This window comes from Zalophus californianus, chromosome 1 (assembly GCF_009762305.2).
Source record: "Zalophus californianus isolate mZalCal1 chromosome 1, mZalCal1.pri.v2, whole genome shotgun sequence".
Lineage (NCBI taxonomy): Eukaryota > Metazoa > Chordata > Mammalia > Carnivora > Otariidae > Zalophus > Zalophus californianus.
Genome location: NC_045595.1, coordinates 106385378 through 106406852, shown reverse-complemented (window position 1 = coordinate 106406852; position 21475 = coordinate 106385378). Strand labels below are relative to the sequence as shown.

At 36.9% G+C, this 21475-nt stretch overlaps 1 protein-coding gene and 1 pseudogene across 1 annotated transcript in view; one reads left to right on the top strand and one right to left on the bottom strand.

Moving 5' to 3' along the window:
• Window positions 1-229: 229 nt before the first annotated feature.
• The window catches only part of LOC113917748 (arylacetamide deacetylase-like 2), a 36412-nt gene continuing 15166 nt past the window's right edge, over window positions 230-21475 (bottom strand). The window contains 3 exon segments of the mRNA XM_027585727.2: window positions 230-832; window positions 18361-18532; window positions 20569-20638. Coding sequence (XP_027441528.2) covers window positions 230-832; window positions 18361-18532; window positions 20569-20638 — 845 coding nt within the window.
• On the top strand, window positions 11253-16739 carry LOC113917406 (annotated as a pseudogene).

Sequence of the window (21475 nt, the reverse complement as noted above, 5' to 3'; positions counted from 1 at the left end):
CCAACATAATTATAATCAACTATAAATAAAGGGATTAAATGCATTTTACACCTGCAGGTTCTGTGAATCAGAAAAATTAACTAGTTCGAGGACATACAGTAACTGTTATAACTGATTTAAATCTAGATTCAGATAACACAAATGACATTGTTCTTTGCACTACAACTACAAAATATCACAAATTATAATCCATTGCCTGATGGCCATATATATTTTACATATACTATATTTATAAATTATTTTCCAGCCAACTAATATACATATCTCTTATCCTGAAACCTAGATGTAAATACAGTGGTGATGCCATGAATGATAAAGCTCCATGGATTCCATTCTCAATATGGTCATGAGTAACCTGAACTCCAACATTTTGAAGTCTTGAAACATACATAAGTCCATCATCCTTCAAAAGATCATATTGACAAGTAAGAATATAAGTTGGTGGCAAATTCTGTAACCAGGAATCTTTGGCTAACAAGGGTGAAGCTCTGATATCCATAAGTGCTGGGAATGAATAATTGTGTCTTCCAAGAATTGGTTCAGTATAAACATAACCCTTTCTAAACTTCTCGGGTAAGAGAGTACTCCAGTTAACAACCTTAAACAGACGTCTTGATTCCAGAGGCCTATGTTCATTTCTTCTCATTGCCTGGAGAAATGTTTCATTCTTGTTGAAATATAAATTGATGAGTTTTATGGCTAAGTCCCTTGTTAGAACTATACCATTCTCATTTTCTTGGTGAGATGGCACATAGGAATCAATTAGCGGTAAGCTAGGGTAAAATAAAGCTTGTATCTTGACTTTATGTTAAAATTCAAGATCATTCTGCACCTGAAAAAACATAAGATGTCATATAAGCAAAGATTTCCAAAACGCCAAGAGGAAGAGATTGAATTCTAATAATTTAAGCAATTGTGTGATAAACAAATCTACAAAATTGATGTGATATTATAATTATTTTCACAATATTTATAATGTCTTCCAGTGGCAGGAAAAAAGGTCAAGCTCATTTCAACAGTTAAGTTTTAAAAATGTTGTTTGTGTGTGCGAGAAAGGGAGAAAGAGAGATACAAACTCCCTGTCATAAAATAAGTCATGGGGATATAATGACAGCATGATGATTATAGTTCAATAATACTATATTGTATATTTGCATGTCGCTAAGATAGTGAATCTTAAAAGTTTGCATCACAAGAAAAACAATTTGTAGTCATGTGTGGTGGTAGATGTCAACTAGATTTATTGTGCTGTCAGTTTGCAATATATGCATATATCAAATTATCATACCGTACATCTGAAACTAACATAATGGTATATGTCACTTATATAGCTATAATTTTTTTTAAAAAACAGACATATGGCAGGAGGTGAGGCACTTTTAGGCTGTACCCAAGAGTAATTTGAGAGACTGGGAGCAATGGACAGAGTGAGCTCCTCAATCTGAGGCAGTGACAGGAGGAACAGCAACCTGGCTTCATAACCACTAGTAGCACAAACCCTGCTAGATTTGCTTTAGCAAGTTGATGGTTTATCATCAATTGGCTCGGTGCATAAAATGAGTTCAGTACAGTGGGCAAAGGGGAAAAAAGAGAGAGACGGGGAGAGGGAGATACATACATATACTGATGCTTTTGTCAAAAATCACCGATGCAAATAACCTGAATAGTATATTCCTGAGGGAAATTGACAGCATATATAAATTTGTAAAAATTCTTGACTGAAAACAACCACAATGGATGGAAGAAATACATGCAATTACTAAAATAATATTTTATCTTAAAGTTTAAAAATTAAAATAAAATATTAATATTAAAATGAAAATATTTTGAAGTTTAAAATAATATTATTTGGCTATTAAGGAAATTCCCAACATCATACTATAAATTTTAAGAAACACATTTAAATGTGAAAGTACACAAAATGATGTACTATATGTTGGCTAATTGAACATAATAAAAATGAATAAATAAATAAAATGTAAAAGTACAGAGACAAAAAGAAAAGAAAAAAAAGCCAATTGATAGGTAACTTACTTTCTGAAAGAATGGTGATATTTGGAAAACAAAGGGATGAAATTATTTTTAAAAAACCTTGTTGATATTTACAGTTTGACGTGCAAGGAGAAAAACGTGAAATATTTGATAAGGAGCCCTTTTTTCTTTCCAGAGGTGAAGGGTGTCCTGAGGTTCACCTATGACCCTGTGGATCATAGGAGAGAACCTCAAAATAGTCTCCAAGGAGCAAGTGTCTTAGCTAGAGGATGGCATCTGAACAAATGAAAAAACCTGCTACTTCCCCAAGTGAAAAGCTCAGGACTGAAGGATGTACCTATAAGTCAATCTTCCACCACAGTAGCTGGATGAACCCAAAGGATGGAATAAACTGAAATCCAAGAGGTACCTCAGAAAGGGAAATAGTATCCTACCACCTCCATGATGCTCTCTGAAGGTGCTAGAGGCTTCACAAGTTTAGAATGAAAATGAGCCAAAACAATATTCCCTGACAGAAACTCCCAAATCTTTCCCAAGTGCCCTCAGGTAGATGCTTTATTGAGCGAAAGTTCCCCATCAACATCCCACTGCCAAAATCCTAAACCTAGACCAAGAAACAATCTACACCGCAAACACAGGGATAGGGCAAAAGGAATCCACCAACATCCTTATCTGGCCCTAACTGCCCTTTCTGGAATGCCAGATGAAATAAGTTATTTTCCGGGGTGCCTGGGTGGCTCAGTAGGTTAAGCGACTGCCTTCGGCTCAGGTCATGATCCTGGAGTCCTGGGATTGAGCCCCAAGGCGGGCTCCCTGCTCAGGAGGGAGTCTGCTTCTCCCTCTGACCCTCTTCCCTCTCATGTGCTCTCTCTCTCTCTCATTCTCGCTCTCTCAAATAAATAAATAAATAAAATCTTTAAAAAAAAAAAAAAGCACACCTCATTTAAAAAAAAAGTTATTTTCCCACAAATCTGTCACTACTTAGCACCTCTGGGTCCTTATTACATCATTTGTTGCTTGGTCATTCAATGCGTCTTCCTATTTCTCGGTCATCCTTTGAAGCTCATTTCAAAGTTAACCCCCTTCACAATATTGGAAGAGAACCTGCTGGTCAGATCCTCCAAGTTTGGCGATTTTGCCCTAGTTTTAACAACTATGTATCAGTCTGGTATGGATCTTCTCAGATGTTTTCTACACATTCTATATATATTTATAAATATGTATGTGTGATTATGCATGTGAGTACCTTGACTTCTCAGATAATGAAATGTTCAGTTGAGCATTAAAAAAAGTAGAGAAATGAATAAATCAATATTGCTGCTCAGTTTATGATGCTCTTAAGAGGATGGTATCATTAAACCAGAAATCACGGGATTTAAGAAGCAGTAAGAGACATATAACAAATAGGTCCCAACCGTAACACTGAATTATGGAATTATCTATATAGCTTTGTTCTTTCCTTCTAGACCCACATAGACTCAAAGACAACTAGCTAATCAAAGTGCAAAGGTCCAAATACACATTAATATTGATCCATAAACATTACTACTGGAAGTCCTGAGTGGACCATCCTATAATATAAATGAGACTATCACATGAATGGATATGTATTTCTCATTTCAGGGGCAACTCACAGGTACCTGACTGTAAAAAATGTTTAAGACATTTATTTATCTCAGGACAATTATGACTCTGAAAAGAACAAGAATGAAAATACAAAGTAAAAAAAAAAAAAGTTGAGAGAACATAACTTGCTTGTTATAATATCCTTGAGGTTTAAACACTGGTAACTGTTCTTGAATTGTCATTTAAATTTTTCTTATATTTCAGTATAATAAAGAACTTTGGGTAACCCAGTAAAAGGCTTTGGAATATGTTCAACAAAGTACATCCTTACTCTCAATCCTTTTCAATAATTAATATTATTTCAATGAGAACACAATGGATATGATGCATTTGAACTTCCCTTTTATAATTAAGTACCATTAATCCTAAATTCATGAAATCTAAAAATAGAATTCTCCCATATAAACTACTCCCTCTGCTCTTCTTTTATTAAACCATGTAATTTGAATCTCTAACTGGTTTTTCAAGTCATGCCACTATATTATTGTTATCATGAGAGTAGTTTATTCACACCATGGTAAAGATTTATCTCCTGAATCTACATATTTGAGAATGAACTTGAAACCAGTTCATAAAAGTCTTCTGTGTCATTCTAAAAAGCTTGGAGTGACATGAGGGTCAGAACTATTTTCACTCCTACATTAATTCCTTTGTTTACAACCAAATCCCATGAGTTGGGAATGGTGGCTGAGGGGTGGCTGATAGCAAAGTCAGAGAAAAGATGCTTCATGACTTTATGTCCTGCACAGAGAGGCCTGTATCAGTCTACTGACTCAACTGTTTTGAAGCCCATTCAAAGTAGTTGTCCGTCAGGGATACTTGTGCCTGACATAAAGCCTGCTCCAGACAGTCTGAAGCATTACTGAATCCTCTCCCACTCCCCAGATGTCCCAAGACCGTCTATTTGGGCATGGTGCTTTCCTAGAGAAAGGTAGGTTTTGCCTGCCAAGGGCCTACACTACAGTTTCTGCATTGAGTCCCTCACTATCCACTGCCCCTCTCAAACCAGTCACTGGTTCAAAGGGTCTCTACCATCTAGCCCCCTGGTTTGGATGTGTGTTATCCAAGTTCTGCACATCCACAGCAACTTATCCATTGACTGTCATCCACAGAAGTATAGATGTATGCAAAAATTAACTTATATGTAGCATTCCTACATCGCTAGCGCTAAGTTTTATTCATCAAACTTAGCAGATCTACTATTTTCAACCCAGGAATCCCAGCTTCATAGCAACCAGAATTGTTCCTCCCGCTAATTTTCCTTTTCATTGACCACCTCCCACTCCACACCACACCCAATTCCATCAATATACAGATAGCCAGTGCATATTTGGATGAACTATGAGCCATCATGAAGGAATTCCAATATAAGAGGACTTTTGGCCTCATCCCAGGGTACACGTTCCAACTACACTGGCAGCTGGAGAACTCCCACATGGAGCCTTCTATAGCCTGAACATTTATGTTCCTCCAAATTCATATGTTGAAAATCTAATGACTAAGATGATGGTATTAGTCAGTGGAGTGTTTGGGAGGTGATTCGGTCACCAGAGTGTAACGTTCCTGAATGGGATGAATACCCTTATGAAAGGGGGCCCAGAGAGCTGGGTTTCTCCTTCCACCACATGAGGATATAACGAGAAGCTTGCATCCTGGAAGAGGGCCCTCACCAGACCATACTGACACCCTGATGTCAGACTTCCAGCCTCCAGAACTGTGAGAAATAAATTTCTGTTGTTTATAAGCCACCCAGTACCCGCTAGTATGGGATAGCAGCCCAAACGGACGAAGACAGGGCCCTTCAAAAGGCCCAAGATGATCAACTTGCTTCTCCTCCTTAAGGACTGGTCCTGTTCTTTCCTGCTCCTTATTCCTTCCTTGAAAATCGCACTTCCCATTTTATGTCCTAAAAGTAGGACAGTGAAACAGAGTAAATGACTCAGCAGTGCTGGATTCATGAGATACCATGTCCAGGGACAAACCTCGTAACTGGGGAAGAAGGGCCTGAAATCAGTATTGCTCAACGGTTAAGCTTTTCATATCCAAGTTTGAATCCTGGATTTATCTTAACTCTATGACCTTGGACAAGACACTTAACTTTGTAAGGCCTCCATCTCCTGATCTCTAGAATTGATATAAATTAGTAGATATGGCATATCAGTTTTGTACGGGTAAGATAAAGCATTTATAGTATGGTTCTGGGCATTTGGTAAGCACTCAGTAACTGATAGCTATCTTTCTTATTGTCATGGAGACAAATATAATAGAAATCCAACAGCTTATCCTTGAAATGCTTCAGAAAATGTTTCTTGGGGGCGCCTGGGTGGCTCAGTCGGTGAAGCGTCTGCCTTCGGCTCAGGTCATGATCCTGGAGTCCTGGGATTGAGCCCTAAGGCGGGCTCCCTGCTCAGCAGGGACTCTGCTTCTCCTTCTCCCTCTGCCCTTCCCCCACTTATGCATGCTCTCTCTCTCTCTCAAATAAATAGATAAAAATCTTAAAAAAAAAAAAAAAAGAAAATGTTTTTTGATCTTCCACTGGGCAAACCATAGGAAATATTTGCTCAGCTCCATTTTTGTTTGAAGATGAACCAGTGGTGTCTTATCTGGACAAACATCTTAATAACTCTTGTGCAAACCCATGGCTCAGATCACAGCAGTCTTCGAAAAAACATACCCTCCCCAACCCTATTTAAGTAGTACTATACAATAGAGGAGCATTGCCATAAGCTTCTTCTTTTCACCCTTTCAGTCACTTGCTTAATCTGGCCTATTACCTAATTCTATTTTCATTTCTCTTATTTTTTTTGAGTAGACATTTTTTGACCAGCCCCACCTCCACTTTTTTTTTTAACATTCTTAGTTTATTGATCCTCTCATGAAAAATCTGCACAACCACCACAGATAAAGCCACTGCAGCATCTTTACTCTTTCTGTTGTCCAATCTCCAGCTCACTTTTTGCCAGCACCAACATTGGCTTTTGCAGTCCTCCTGACTTTCTTCATTCTGTTCTTGCGTTCCTTTCGCTGTTTTCTTGATGTCTTTTTCTTCTCATACAGGCCATGTCTTGCAAGTCTGTGTTTGGGTTCATTTTTCTTTGCCTAATCCAAGGAATCATAAATCATGCCAAAGCTGGTTGTCTTGCCACCACCAAAATGGGTTCTGAATCCAAACACAAATACGATATCTGGTGTGGTCTTGTACATTTTGGCTAGTTTTTCCCAAATTTCTGTCTTAGGTACCGTTGCCTTTCCAGGGTGAAGAACATCAATGACCATCTGTTTCCGCTGAAGTAGTCGGTTAGTCATGAACTTCCTGGTCCGGATAGTTACTGTGTCGTTCATGATGGCGGCGAGGCTTCAAGCAGCCGGGGAGGAGCCCCACCTCCACTTTTAAACACAAGCATAGCTCCCAAAGTTCATTGTATATCAGAACCTGTTTACTTTCTGAGAAATCATGATTGCTAATATTCTATGAGCATTTGCTACAAGCAAGACATTCTGGTTAGTGTTTTACATTGAATTTCTTCCTGTATACATCATAGAACATTCAAACCCACTTCCCATCAACCAGACTTGACTTTTTATTCATTATCCTCCAAATCCAATAGTTCCCCAGGCCTGTCGATTTCACCTCTTTTTATTTCACCAATCTACCCACTATTCTCCATTCCCACTGTCACCATCCTAATCCACAATACTCTCTTTGGTCATCAGTGTATTGCAATTCTTTCCCATGTTCTCCTTCCCACTCTCTCCCACCTTCTACACTACTCTCCATTTTGCAACAGTGTTTTTCTTTTTAAGTTTTTACTTAAATTCCAGTTAGTTAACACACAGTGTAGTGTTAGTTTCGGGTGTACAGCATAGCGATTCAACACTTCCCTACGACAGCTGGTGCTCATCACAGCAAGGGCACTCCTTAATGCCCGCCACAGATTTAACCCATTCTCCCACCACCACCTCTCCCCTGGTAACCATCAGTTTGCACTTTATAGTTAAGAGTCTGTTTCTTGGTTTGCCTCTCTTTTCTTTTTTTTCCCTTATGACGGTTTTGTTTTGTTTCTTCAATTCCACTTACGAGTGAAATCATATATATAATGGAATACTCAGCCATAAAAAAAGAATAAAATCTTGCCATTTGCAATGATGTGGATGGACCTAGAGAGTATTACGCTAAGTGAAATAAGTCAAACAACAGTAATTTTTTTAATACAAATGTGATTAAAATTTTTCTATGACTTCACAATGCCCCTGGAGTCAAGTAAAAAAAAAAAATTTTTCAAAAGGCGCTTGTATGATTTGCCCCTGCCAAACTGTCTAACATCACCGTCTATCATACTCTCTTCTGATGTAATATCTATGAACATCTTTCTTTTGGGAGGGGGGATAAGAGTCAAAGAGAGAAACAAACAGTGCATAAATAGCAAGGAGACAAAAATGAATCCACTCATGCTCTTCTCAGGCAAATAGCAAAATCAACTTGATTCCAAAGACGAATAATCAGTTACTGCTCATTTCAGCAGTGTGCAGAACCAGTGTCTTTATTTAATCTCTAAATTTTTCCCACAAAAAACATGTTGAAGATAATCTGTAAGACTGTGCTCTGTTACATGATGGGACGGTTTACAGGAAGCTGCTAAGCAGGTAAAGCAGCCTGAAGAGAAGCAAAAGTCAAACCCTGGAGTATTCTGAAGGGTAGAGGAAGAAGTCAGGAAGAGACAGGTATGATGTCAGGGTTTGGATACATAAAGATTTTTAAAAAAATGTTGTTTACAGATTCCAAAATACTTAGAGTCTACTTGGAAACATGCACATGCAACAAATAATAGAATAATCACTATACTGTAACTGTAATACTGCTTTGGGTAATACAGAGGAGGTTTGCCTGTGGGAATTTCTAGAGCTTGTGGAATACCCAGGTAGGGAAAACTGGATATATGTGTTTTGAGCTCATGACCATGGCCTTAGTGGGAGACATAACTTTTTTTTTTAATTTTTTTATTGTTATGTTAATCACCATATATTACATCATTAGTTTTTGGTGCAGTGTTCCATGATTCATTGTTTGTGCATAACACCCAGTGCTCCATGCAGAACGTGCCCTCCTCAATACCCATCACCAGGCTAACCCATCCCCCCACCCCCCTCCCCTCTAGAACCCTCAGTTTGTGTTTCAGAGTCCATCGTCTCTCATGGTTCGTGGGAGACATAAGTTTAGGAGCCTTCAGCAGATCAATCAGAGCTGAAGCCACAAGGCCAGGCAGAGAGTAACATAAAAGGCAGAAGGACCAAAGGTTGAGCCCTAAGGAATACCAGATGTGAAAGAGTGTATAGACCAAAAGTTTGTCTCACATAAAACTGGTTGGAAGAGAAGGAAGGTGAGAACAGAGAGTGCTATTACAGACCTCATGGGATAAAGGGAGTACTCTAAGGCAAAATTTGGAAAGAGTTTTAAGTGATAAGAGGAAGTTATATAAAAAGAACAACAATAACAAAAATGCCCTTAAATAGAGAAATAATGAGATCCCTGACAAATTTAGCCAGAGCAAGTTGAAGGAATGGCCAGGGGGAGAACACAAAGGAGATGAACTGAGGAAGGCATACATTACGAGTATATAGAAAAGGAGCATAATTTGCTTTTAATTCAACTGGGTACAAAAAGAAAGGCTAGTGATAGAACAGAAGGCTGGATAAAGGATTAAGAAAGGCTTATTAACTTTGTGTTTCTTTTTGTTTCGATTTGGAGATGAGAAGGCCCAGATATGGTTATATGCTGAAGTAAAAGAGCAAATAAGGTTTGAGATTTTGAAAATACTGGAAAGGAAGGGAATAACTTTTAGATAAAGACTCCTGAGGCAGCAGGAGGTGGGAGGGAAGTAATCCAGCAGAGGTGGTGGGATGCTTTTGAGCCTGAGAAATACAGGCTTCTAGTTATAGAATGAATAATCACAGGAACAAAAGGCACAGCACAGGGAATGTAGTCAATGATAATGCAATAATGTTTTATGGTGACAGATGGCAGCTACACTTGTGGTGAGCAGAGCAGAACATATAGAGAAGTTGAATTATTATGTCGTACATCTGAAACGAATGTAACATGTGCGTCAACTAGGCTCCAATTAAAAAAATTAATAAATAATTATAGAGGCAACTGAAATAAACATTGAAATAAAGATTTCAATGACGACCATTCCAACTGGAAGAAAAAGGAAGAGAAATGATCAACACATAAAAAATTAGCTTCACTAGTAATAAAAAATTGGAAATTAAAATACTGTTTTTAACCATAAAAAAACAGGGGGGAAGACATGTAAACATATATAGAGGAATTTTGTTTGACGTTTGGTTGGTGGATTTGTCAGTTGGTTTTGGAGATAATACAGGATTTAAAAGAAGAACATATCTGGTGGCCATTTGCCCATTATCTCTTTAAGAAAATGTGTTTCAATTCACAGACAATAGACTTAAAACTAAGCTTGTGAATCAAAACTAATTTCAAGTTGGAGATCTCTTAGAGGAGAGAAGAAAACCAGGGAAAGAGAAACAGAGACAGAGAGATAAGTAGAAATTCTTCACATAACATAAATATCTGGCTAACATAAATATCTCTTACCCTTAAACTTCCTTATTAAAAATAGTAATAATAAAATAAATAAAAATAAATAGATAAATAAAAAGTCTGGCTACTTAAGGAAAGTAATACCTCACTAAAATTATCCTCAACATAATCATGGACCAACTGGAATCTAAAATTCTATAGCATTGAGGGTGCCCGTGTGGCTCAGTCGTTAAGCATCTGCCTTCGGCTCAGGTCATGATCCCAGGGTCCTGGGATGGAGCCCCACATCAGGCTCCCTGCTCAGCGGGGAGCCTGCTTCTCCCTCTGCCACTCCCCCTGCTTGTGTTCCTTCTCTCACTGTGTCTCTCTCTCTGTCAAATAAATAAATAAAATCTTTAAAAAAAAAAGAAAAGATTCTATAGCACTGAAACAGATATAGATCCTTCATCTTTTGAGTTCACATCAAAAGGTAAGCATGTAAGTCAGTGTCAAATTAACTACATAATTTCAAACTATTTTTCCCACTGATGAGGAAAACAATTAACCCAAATCTGGAAAAAAAAAAAAAAACAAAATTATGATAGTTGAATATCTGATGTTAGGCTGAGGCAAAACAACTTTCTTACCAACCAAATTGACCTCCATCTGTAACTCCAGAGTAAGGCAACTTTGTTGTTACAGTGTCTCAGGTAAACAGCTTTCAACTGTTGAAAGGTAATAATGTCAAAGACAGATGAATTTCAGACTTAACTTGCACTATTAATAAAGGCCTTTTAGTTCTACAGACCTGAAGAAGTTAGCCAATCTTTTATGTAATCTAACAAATTTACTGAGACATTTCTTTCCCTGAGATGATGTCTATCCCAAGACAAGTTGCTTTTCCTAGACATATCTTCCACTTGACCAACACAGTGAAAGAAAGAGCTATTGTTAATGGACCCATAATAGAGGAATGGAGAAATTTCTCTAACTCTTAAGCGAGGGATACTCAGTTTGAGATCTAACAAATGATGACAAAGACTCTCCTGAGACTACATAATGGCTTTTGCAATTCATCTTGATTCTGCCAGCATAGATGGAGAGAGGCTTTCAGAGCAATGGTGATGCAAAGTTCAAGTTAACAGAGGACAGGTATATCTGTTTCAGTGGATTTCGGGTAGTCTGTGTAACACTGAGATGTTGGGATTACATAGACATAAATAAACATGGCAGAAACTAGTATACCTACTATTAAAAATATCCCAGGTCCAAGGGTGCTGATTGTCAAGTTTTCTTTAAAGCATCATCATTAATTACAGTCTCTGATTAATATTTACTATTAAGACTATTTTGTAAAGAAAAATTTAAAAATATTTTTAAAGAAGTGTCAAACATACAAGACCATATATGGCCATAGAAATATGATGTAGAGATGCCATAGAAATATTGTTATAAATTGGATCACAAGGCCACATGACACCTTATGACAAATGAGACAAATTAGTAGGAATGGTATATTTAGAAATGCCAAAACTATAAACTTTAATAAATACAGATATCTAATATTACATATTCCTTTTTTTTTAAGATTTATTTATTTGAGAGAGAGAGAGTATGAGCAGGAGGGGCAGAGGGGGAGGGAGAGAGAATCTCAAGCAGAGTCCACACTGAATGCAGAGCCGGACATAGGGCCCAGTCTCAGGACTCAAAGATCATGACCCAAACTGAAACGAAAATTCAGGCTCTTAACCAACTGAGCCACCCAGGTGCCTGTATGGCTCCCTTTTCAAATTACCTACATGGAAACACATAGTTTTTAAAAATTGAGAAGAATGGAATTTAATAATTACTTCAAAATATCAAATCAATCCATATTATTTTCTAAAATTAAGAAGCCATTTATGACCTAAATAAATAAAAATGCATAAATTACTTTAAAATAAAATTGGATGAGCTGACCATGAAATTGCATTTAGATGCTGAGATTAAATTTTTAACAATATTTGTTCCTTTAAATTAAAAATTAAGGGATCATGCCCAGAAAAGATTCCTTGACTATAGTGATTATCCAGATCATTGTGATTGGCCAGCAATATTAGTGATTTTAAGATACGTTATATGATGTTGCCAGAAAGTCTCAGAATTGTAGGGGAAATATATTTTCTTTTCAATAATTAGAATATAATGAAAAATAAACAAAGTCCACAAAAGAAAATGACAGGGACACCTGGGTGGACACCTGGGTGGCTCAGTCGGCTAAGAGGCTGCCTTTAGATCAGGTCATGATCCCAGGGTCCTGGGATCAAGTCCCACATCGGGCTCCTTGCTCAGCAGGGAGTCTGCCTCTCCCTCTCCCTCTGCCTGCTTCTCCCCCAGCTCGTGTTCTCTCTCTCTCTGACAAATAAAATATTTAAAAAAAGAAAATTACAGAAGAATTTATTTGACTTCTTAATCTATGAGAATATCTTTTTATTTTGTGAATTCTGTATGATTTTTTTTTTTTGTATCCACACAGGAAAAACAAATCTAATATATCCTCTTGAAGTCTTCTCAGAGTATAGAACACTCTTGATCTCTCAGTGATATATTCTTTTGAAACTGAGTTTTTCAGGCCATAAATCCATAACATACTATTAAACACAGGGTCATGAGACTTTGGGGAAAAAATGGGTTTATAATACTTATAAAGTAAAAGTTGATTTTGATGACCCAGATAAAAAATAAACCTAGGATGGGGAATAAAACTATTTGATTAAAATATAACTCATGTAGAAAGTTTAGTAGACCGTGAATAAGTAACTTAAAATATAGTCATAAAAATAAACAAGAAAGAGTAAAGGAAGTCACCTTTTTTATGTTATTTAAGCATATTGATTTCTGATGTAGTATTTTTAGTTGTAACAATTTCTTTGATCAGGTATATCAGAAAGTTAAACAAATACTATGTTCTTATATAATTAACTAATTCAAGGAAAGGATAATGTCAAATTTTAATTCACTTCAAGACAACAACTTACATTGCCCCACATATTTTACTGAAAATTGCATCTGTTTTTGGTGACTATGTTAATAATTTAGGATTGCCCTGCTGGAAAGCAGTAAGATAGGTCTTCACATATTGATGAATCTCTATGACTACATCTGTCATCATTTCAAAAGCTTTCCTCATTTACAAAGCCTGGGAAATATTACAATATGCAAGCAGAAATTACAGGTGTAGCAAGGTGCTTCTTGATTGTTATTGGGTAATTACTGGACAATTTTCAGAATTTCTATATCCATAAAACCAGTTTTAGATAAAATTTAAGATTAGATTGCTATATGACTTGGCATGGCAATGAATACAGTAATGTAAAAGAGGGGATAGTCTCCAATTTTCATTCCCCACCATACTTCCCACCCCATCCCAGCAAGATCTTTCAAATAAGTTGGTATATTATTTCAAATACACAGCATATTACTTCAGGTTGTAGGAGGGCTCAGGAATGAATAAGTCTAATGGTTTGCAAATTTTCTTTTTGGTAATGAAATTCTCTTTTATTTTTTCCACTAAGAAAATTTATATAGAACTCTAAACATGAGGAGGATTAAAGTGGACCATCTTGGGTTGAAGGGAAGCCTAGGGTGCAGATCAAAGGTGAAGCTTTGTTAACCGTTGCCATTTTGGTTCTACAATAGGGCTTTGTATGTGTATGTGGTATTACAGATTAGTATATATGCATATGTATATGTACACGTTCATACGTATGTATGTATATATATACATATTTGCATGTGTGTATATATATATAAAATATAAATACATATGTGTATATCATTTTCCTGTAAGTGCTCTAACTTGAGAATTTTATTTTCATACTTAAAAGGAAATATTTTTTTTCTAAATGAAGGAGATTCTGGGTTTGTGAATACATGGAAATTTGGGCAGAATGGTATACCTGGAGAGGGCATTGGAGCTCTGAGCCCTTTTCCCACACCTTGCCCTACGCATGTCTCCCATCTGGCTGTGTCTGAGTTATATCCTTTTATAATAACATGATAATCTAGGACTTTCTCCCTCAAGGGTTGGGCATTGTAATGAGATGCCCTCTTGCGCTGCAGCTTGTTATCCCAAAGCAGAATATGCTAGATTTCTACACTACAAAGGAAAAAAAAAGTTACAGATTTTGATGGCATGTACCATGAAATTGAAGCAGAAACAGATAGAATGAATCTGTTCATTCTATTTCACACCCAGGTGACCGGAATGAATAAAGACATTTCCTCCATACTCATTAATTTATGGATCTACTCCCCACATGTGTTAAATCTGTTATAAACCTACCTAGAGTTACTAAAGTGCTCACAGGAGATCAGCCACCAGATACTGAGTATCAAATCAGAGAAATAATTGTGCAGTTCATCATGCAGAAGAATGGATTTTTGGCTGTTGCCCTAGCCAATACCAATCTTACAAACTCAGATCACCGAAGCTAGCTAAAGATATTGATCCTCAAGTTCTGAGGACCCCTGGAGTCATCACTAAACTAGATCTTATGGATGAAGAAACAGATGCCAGGGATGTCCTAGAGAACAAGATGCTGCCTCTTCGCAGGGGTTATGTGAGGATGATAAACAGAAGCTAGAAGAACATAAATATGAAGAAGGACCTTAAGGCTGCTTACACTGACAGAAAAGAAATTGCTTCTCTCACACCCAGCTTACAAACATATTGCTGATCTGGTGGGGACCCCATTCCTGCAGAAGTCCCTTAATCAGCAACTTATCAACCACATTTGAGATACTCTGCCAAACTTCAGGAACAAACTATAAGTTTGTTGCTCTTCACAGAACATGAAGTAGAAGCCTACAATAACTTTAAGCCAGAAGACCCTACCAGGAAGACGAAAGCATTGCTACAGGTAGATCGACAATTTGCTGTGGACTTTGAGAAGAGAATCAAAGGGTCAGGGGATCAAGTAGATACCCTGGAACTCTCAAGAGGTGCTAAAATCAATTGCATTTTCTATGAAGGCTTTCCTTCTGAAATAGTAAAGATGGAGTTCAATGAGAAAGAATTGTGAAGAGAAATAACCTATACAATCAAAAACATACACTGTGTCACGACAGGGTTTATTCCAGACGTTGCAATCCAAGCAATAGTCAAAAAAGGAATTGCAAAGCTGAGAGGGCCTTCTTTGAAGAGTGTAGATTTGGTAACATAAAAATTAATCAACACTGTCAAGAAGTATACCCCCCAAAATGGCAAACTTGCCCAGACCCTGAAAAGAAAGGATTGTTGCTAACCATGTTTGACAGCAAGAAGGCAAGACAAAACACCAGGCTATTGGTGGACATCCAAGTCTCCTACATCAACACCAAGCAGGAAGATTTCATTAACTTTGCAAATGCTCAGCAGAGGAGAAGTCAAGTTCATGAGAAAAACACAACTAGAAATTAGGTGATTTGCAAGGATTAGCTAGCCATCAACATCACTGGCATCATGCAAGGAGGCTCTAAAGGATATTGGTTTGTCCTGGCCACTGAAAGTTTGTCCTCATACAAAGATGACAAGGAAAAAGAAAAGAAGTATATACTTCCCTTGGACAACCTGGAAATTTGGGATGTGGACAAGAGCTTTGTGTCTAACAAATACATCTTTGCATTCTTTAATAAAGAACAAAAAAATGTTTACAAACGTTGTTTTCTTGAGCTGGCATGTGATTCATAGGAGGATGTAGGCAGCTGGAAGTCTGCTCTAATAAGAACTGAGGTTTCTCCTGATGAATCTTTAACTGCAAATAATGAGAATAACCAAGCAGAAAAGTTTTCCATAAACCCAGAAGTAGAGAGTCAAGTGAGGACCATTCATAACCTAGTAAGCTCCTACATGTCTACCATCCATACATGTGTTGACATCAAATTCTAAAAATGATAATGTACCTTATAATCAATAAGGTTAAAGATTCTGTGACTTCAGAGCTGTTAGCATATAACATGCTATATATGTTAGCATATATAGAGAATATATGCTAACATATATTCTCTAAAGCATATATTCTTTAGAGAACCAAAATACTCTGATGGGGGAATCTGCTGAGCAGGCTCATCACCAAGATGAAATGTTTCAAATGTACCAAACTCTTATAGAAAGCTTTGTGAGCATTGGTGACATCAACAGTGGCACTACCTTCACCCCTAACTCTGCTTCCTGTGGATGACTCCTAGAAACAGCAGTCCCACAGTTCATCCCCTCCAAGACTCACAACCCAAAGGAGGCAGACATTGAGTGCTCCTCTCCTGTGGCCCCATGGCCCACCAACCAGCCAAAGGTCTGCTCCTGCCATTCTGCTCCTAGACCGCAGCCCCACTTGGGAGCTCCCCCAGTTCCATTCCAGCTGGCCCCTTACCTCTTTTTCCCAACAGCAGCAACTCATTGGAGTACCTCTACAAGTTCCCTCTCAGCCCACAAGCGCCCCTGCCAGTGTCCTGAATCATTCCCCCGAATTTTGAGGGAGGACAAACCCGCAATTCTTATGAGTGTCTCTTTGCATACCTAACATCAAGCTTTGGTGCCATGAATGAAGAAGCTGCCAAGCCTTGAAGACTCGGGCTCAGGAAACACAGATGACTAATTGACTTGTGTGACTAGCCTATGTCTGATTTCTCCACAATCACATACTGGAAACAACCTGACTTACTCCCTCTTCAACAACCCTCTAACAGTTTGATTTTTAGAAACTGAGTGTCATTTGAACAAATGATGAATTTGTGTTGTGATTTCTGATTTCAGCTATGAGCTTTCTATTATCCTCACCATTCTTCTCCTTTAAAGAACAAATAAATAAATTTATGATTCGGTATTCTGAAAAAAAAAATAGAGAAGTTGGAATGCTTCCCAAGTGATTGAATGAGGCCAGTATAACTCTTATATCAAAACCTGACAAAGAGCTTTTAAAAAATAGAAATCCCTCAAATCTTTAATTTTAGCAAATGGAAAACAGTAATATACAAAAATTTAAGTCATCATGACCAAGTGAGGCTCATGTCTGGAATGCAAGCATAATTTTACATCTGAAAATAAATTCACATAACTTAACACATTGAAAGAAAAATCACACGGTCATCTCAATAGATGCATTAAAAACATTTAGCAAATTTGGGGTGCCTGAGTGGCTCAGTCAGTTAGGCATCCAACTCTTGGTGTCAGTTCAGGTCCTGATCTCAGGGTGGCTCACCCTCAGCACGGAGTCTGCTTGTCCCTCTCCCTCCTGCTCTGCCCCTCTCCCACCTGCTCACTTGCTGGCAATCTCTCTTAAATAAATAAATAAATAAATAAATAAATAAATAAATAAATAAATAAATAAAATCTTAAAACATTTATCAAATTTAATACCTATTAATGGAAACACTATCTGCAAACTAGGAATAGAAAGGATTTCCTCAACCAATAGAAGCTGCAAACTGGGAACAGAAAGGACTTCCTCAACCAATAAAAACCAACTATGAAAAGCCTTCAGTTAACATCATATTTATTTGTGAAGTGTTGAGCAATTTCCTCCTAAGATTCAGAGCAAGACAATTATATTCAATATCATCCTGAAAGCCCTAGCCAGTGCACCAATTAAGAAAATTATAAAGATTGGAAAGAAAGAATTAAAACTGTCTCTAGTCGTGGAAGATATGATTGTGTAGAAAATCCTAGGAAATGTTAAAAAAAATACTAGAATCTATAAGTGAAACTTTTAAGAATATGATTTTTTTTAAAAAAGGATATGATTATAAAATGTCAATGTAAAAATCAAACGTATTTCTATATACTGTCAAAGAAACATTTGGAAAATATTATTTTACATGAAAATTTTCCAAGATAACTCAGGAATTAATTGAAGAAAGATTTGTAAGATATCCACATTGAACAAGTAAAATACTACTTGTCAGTTTAGAAATTGACAAGATATCCCAACATTTTGATGGAAAAGATCTAGAGTAGTAGGGAACAATTTTGAAGAAAGGACAAAGCTGAAGTCAATGAAGTATCAATGGAACAGAAGAGATGATCAGAAATAGTCATATTATGGTCAACTGATCTTAGACTCAAGCATCACTCTAATCCAATGAGAAAGGATGGTCTTTTCAACAAATGATGCCAGGGAACTGATTATCTGCGCAGGGGAAAAAAATGAATTTTGACCTCATTCCCTCAGAATAAAGACAAAACATACCTGTTGAGTCACTCCTGTTGCCAAATTGCCCCCAGAACTGTCTCCTGAAATAGAGACTCAGGTAGGATCTACTCCGTATTTTGTAAGAATTTCATCTTGAAGAAAAAACTTAACTGCAGTGAGGCAATCTTCATATGGAATTGGAAAGTGGTGTTGAGGAGCTAGCCTATAGCTTTAAAAAAGAACAATTCATTTAAACAATTTTTTAAAGTACCGTTTATGGTTGTATCTTTCCACGTAGCTTTTAAATTCCAAATAGATAAAATTTAACACCCATCTCTACTGTTTAATCTTCCAAAAATCAAACTTGAGTTTTTCCACTAACTCCTTATTATTTGAAAAAAAAGAAAATTGGTATAAAGGTTTTTAACCTTGTATCTAAGTTCCCTGGTTAGCATTGTGTGTGAGGAGTAGGGGATATTATGAACTCCCTAAGACTGTAAGCATAATTTTTAGGTAAAGCACATTTTGGATTGGATATACTCTACAGCTTATATCATCTTCTCAATGTAACTGATGATCCAAACATTAAATATGTATATATGAAAAGCACCATGGATTTTTGAAGGCAGCAGATCTAAGAGAATATTATAGGCAAAGTATTATATTTTTCAAGGTCATCTAGAAAAAAATTCTACATGCTTGCAATGTACATACCATCGATAATCCCCAGGAGTTGATTTTAGATGAAAATTTTGAAGTATAAATAACATTTTAAATATGGTAGGGAGGTCGATTGTTTCTGATAAATTCATTTATAAGGTAAACTATCACACCACAGTTTTAATGGATATAAATGGACTTTTCTCCCTATACATGTGGACCAATAAAAATAGAATAATTCTATTAGCCTGATATCTATCAGGGCTAACTTTTCCTTTTAGCTCTTTAGAATAATAAAATTTGTAAATATAAGTACTTCATATTAAATGCTGGTGATATAATACTTAAAATTTTATCATAAATTATTATTTAGAAAGTCCTAAACGAAGTATAGGTTAAACTCACCCCAAAGATGTTGGTGTCTATTACTTTAAATGCAGTAGATTTAGACTTTTTTAGGGCAAAGAACAACACAAATCATAAGGATTTGATAGGATATATAAGCCAGACACAAACATATCACTATATTAAAACAGATTTAAAATGAGAAGGTTTAGATTACTTCAAAAAGCTATGAAGATAAGGGGTGTTTGGGTGGCTTAGTTAGTTAAGTGTCTGACTTCAGCTCAGGTCATGATCTCAGGGTCCTGGGATTGAGCCCAGCTTCAGGCTCCCGGCTCAGTGCAGAGTCTGCCTCTGTCTTTCCTCCTGCTCATGCTCTCTTTGTTTCTCTCTCTCTCAAATAAATAAATAAAATCTTAAAAAAAAAAGCTATGAAGGTTAAAAAAAAAAGTAATGTCCTCATATTATAAATTAGAAGTATCCTTGAAAATAGGAAGTTCTACTTACTGTAAGTAACCATAATGACAACATTGTCAATCACTCTTTAGATGATCAAATTGTCACTTTAGTTGTCTCTCTAAATTTTCATAGCTTCCTTGCTAAAAAACAAACAAACAAACAAACAAAAAACCTATGTCACTATGTCCTCTAAGAACTATTGGATTAGAAGTCTCTAAGTATGTTTTTGTTACTATGGACTAGGGAAGAGGGGTCAAAAAAATTCCTCTTAGGAATCAGCTTCAGAAATATAGACTGTATCCATCTAAGAAAATATTGAACTGTCCTGAGACGTTCTGATATTTTCTAGCAAAATCCAGAATATAAGATCACTTTTCCTGAGAGTGACTTAGCATTCTTAGCTGATCCCAACCTTTAACTCCTACATTACTCTAAACAAGAATTACTATAAAATAAAATATTTTATCCCCAACCCAAACACCACCTACCAACCCAAATGTGTAATAATTTATTTTTTCCTACCTAGCTATGTTATCTGGGGCACAAGTTGGGACCTAAGTTTTATGTGTCTAGAGCAAGTGTTTCCAAAGTGCTCACTCAAGGATGTCATTCAGAGACTCACAGAATCACAGAAGAATATGAGATAGTGGACTCTTTTGAGGAATGGTCTATGTTGCAATGGTGACAAATAAAATAGAGTGATTTTTAAAGAATTGTATCTGAGGCATAGTTGACTTGATTTGGAAATCAAACGTCTACTTGGTGAAGGCAAAATCATAGTAACAAAAGAAAAGCATCTCTTACTCCACTCCTACAACAACAACATTGAGTTTCTTTGCAGTTCATCTATTCAGGGCATCAAAAGCCATATTCTCTGAAATGAAGAAATAAATGTCAAAGTACTCTCTGTAATTAAACAGCAACAGAAATGCTTACAGCTATGAACTTGGAGAGAAATATGATTTGTGAGTGTTATAAAGGAACCCATATTTCCCATTCCATTTTTATGCAGAGGGACCAGAATCAGCATGACACACTCTATAGGAGTGTCTCCTCAGTCACTGTCTCCAGGTATGAAAAGAGGACTTTGCAGATTGGTGGTTTTGGGGAAGAGAAACTAGGCTCAGCCCATTCTATTTTTCTCTTTTCTTTTTTTTTTTAATTTTTTATTGTTATGTTAATCACCATATATTACATCATTTGTTTTGGTGTAGTGTTCCATGATTCATTGTTTGTTCATAACACCCAGTGCTCCATGCAGAATGTGCCCTCTTTGATACCCATCACCAGGCCAACCCATCCCCCCCCCTCCTCTAGAAACCTCAGTTTGTTTTTCAGAGTCCATCATCTCTCCTGGTTCGTCTCCCCCTCTGACTATTTTTCTCTTTTCATCTGCTGCCTGTCCACAAGGATCCTCACTCCCACGAACCTTCTGTGGCTTGCTGAATTTTACTCTGCTTGTTCCTTCAGGCAGCAAGTTTCATAGGGAGGCAGTGTGCGATTGGTCAGCAGGGCCAGCCACTACAGATGAGTTAATCTAACTCAAGAGTGTCATGACAATACCCTAAATACACATTCTCCAAAGCCTTCTTTGGAAATAATGGTTATATTTTGACTGTCATTTACTTGAATTTTGTGTATAATCTTTAACTGGTTCAGAATTCAGGGGAGAAAGTAATAGATGTACTGACTCTCTGAAACCACAGCACTC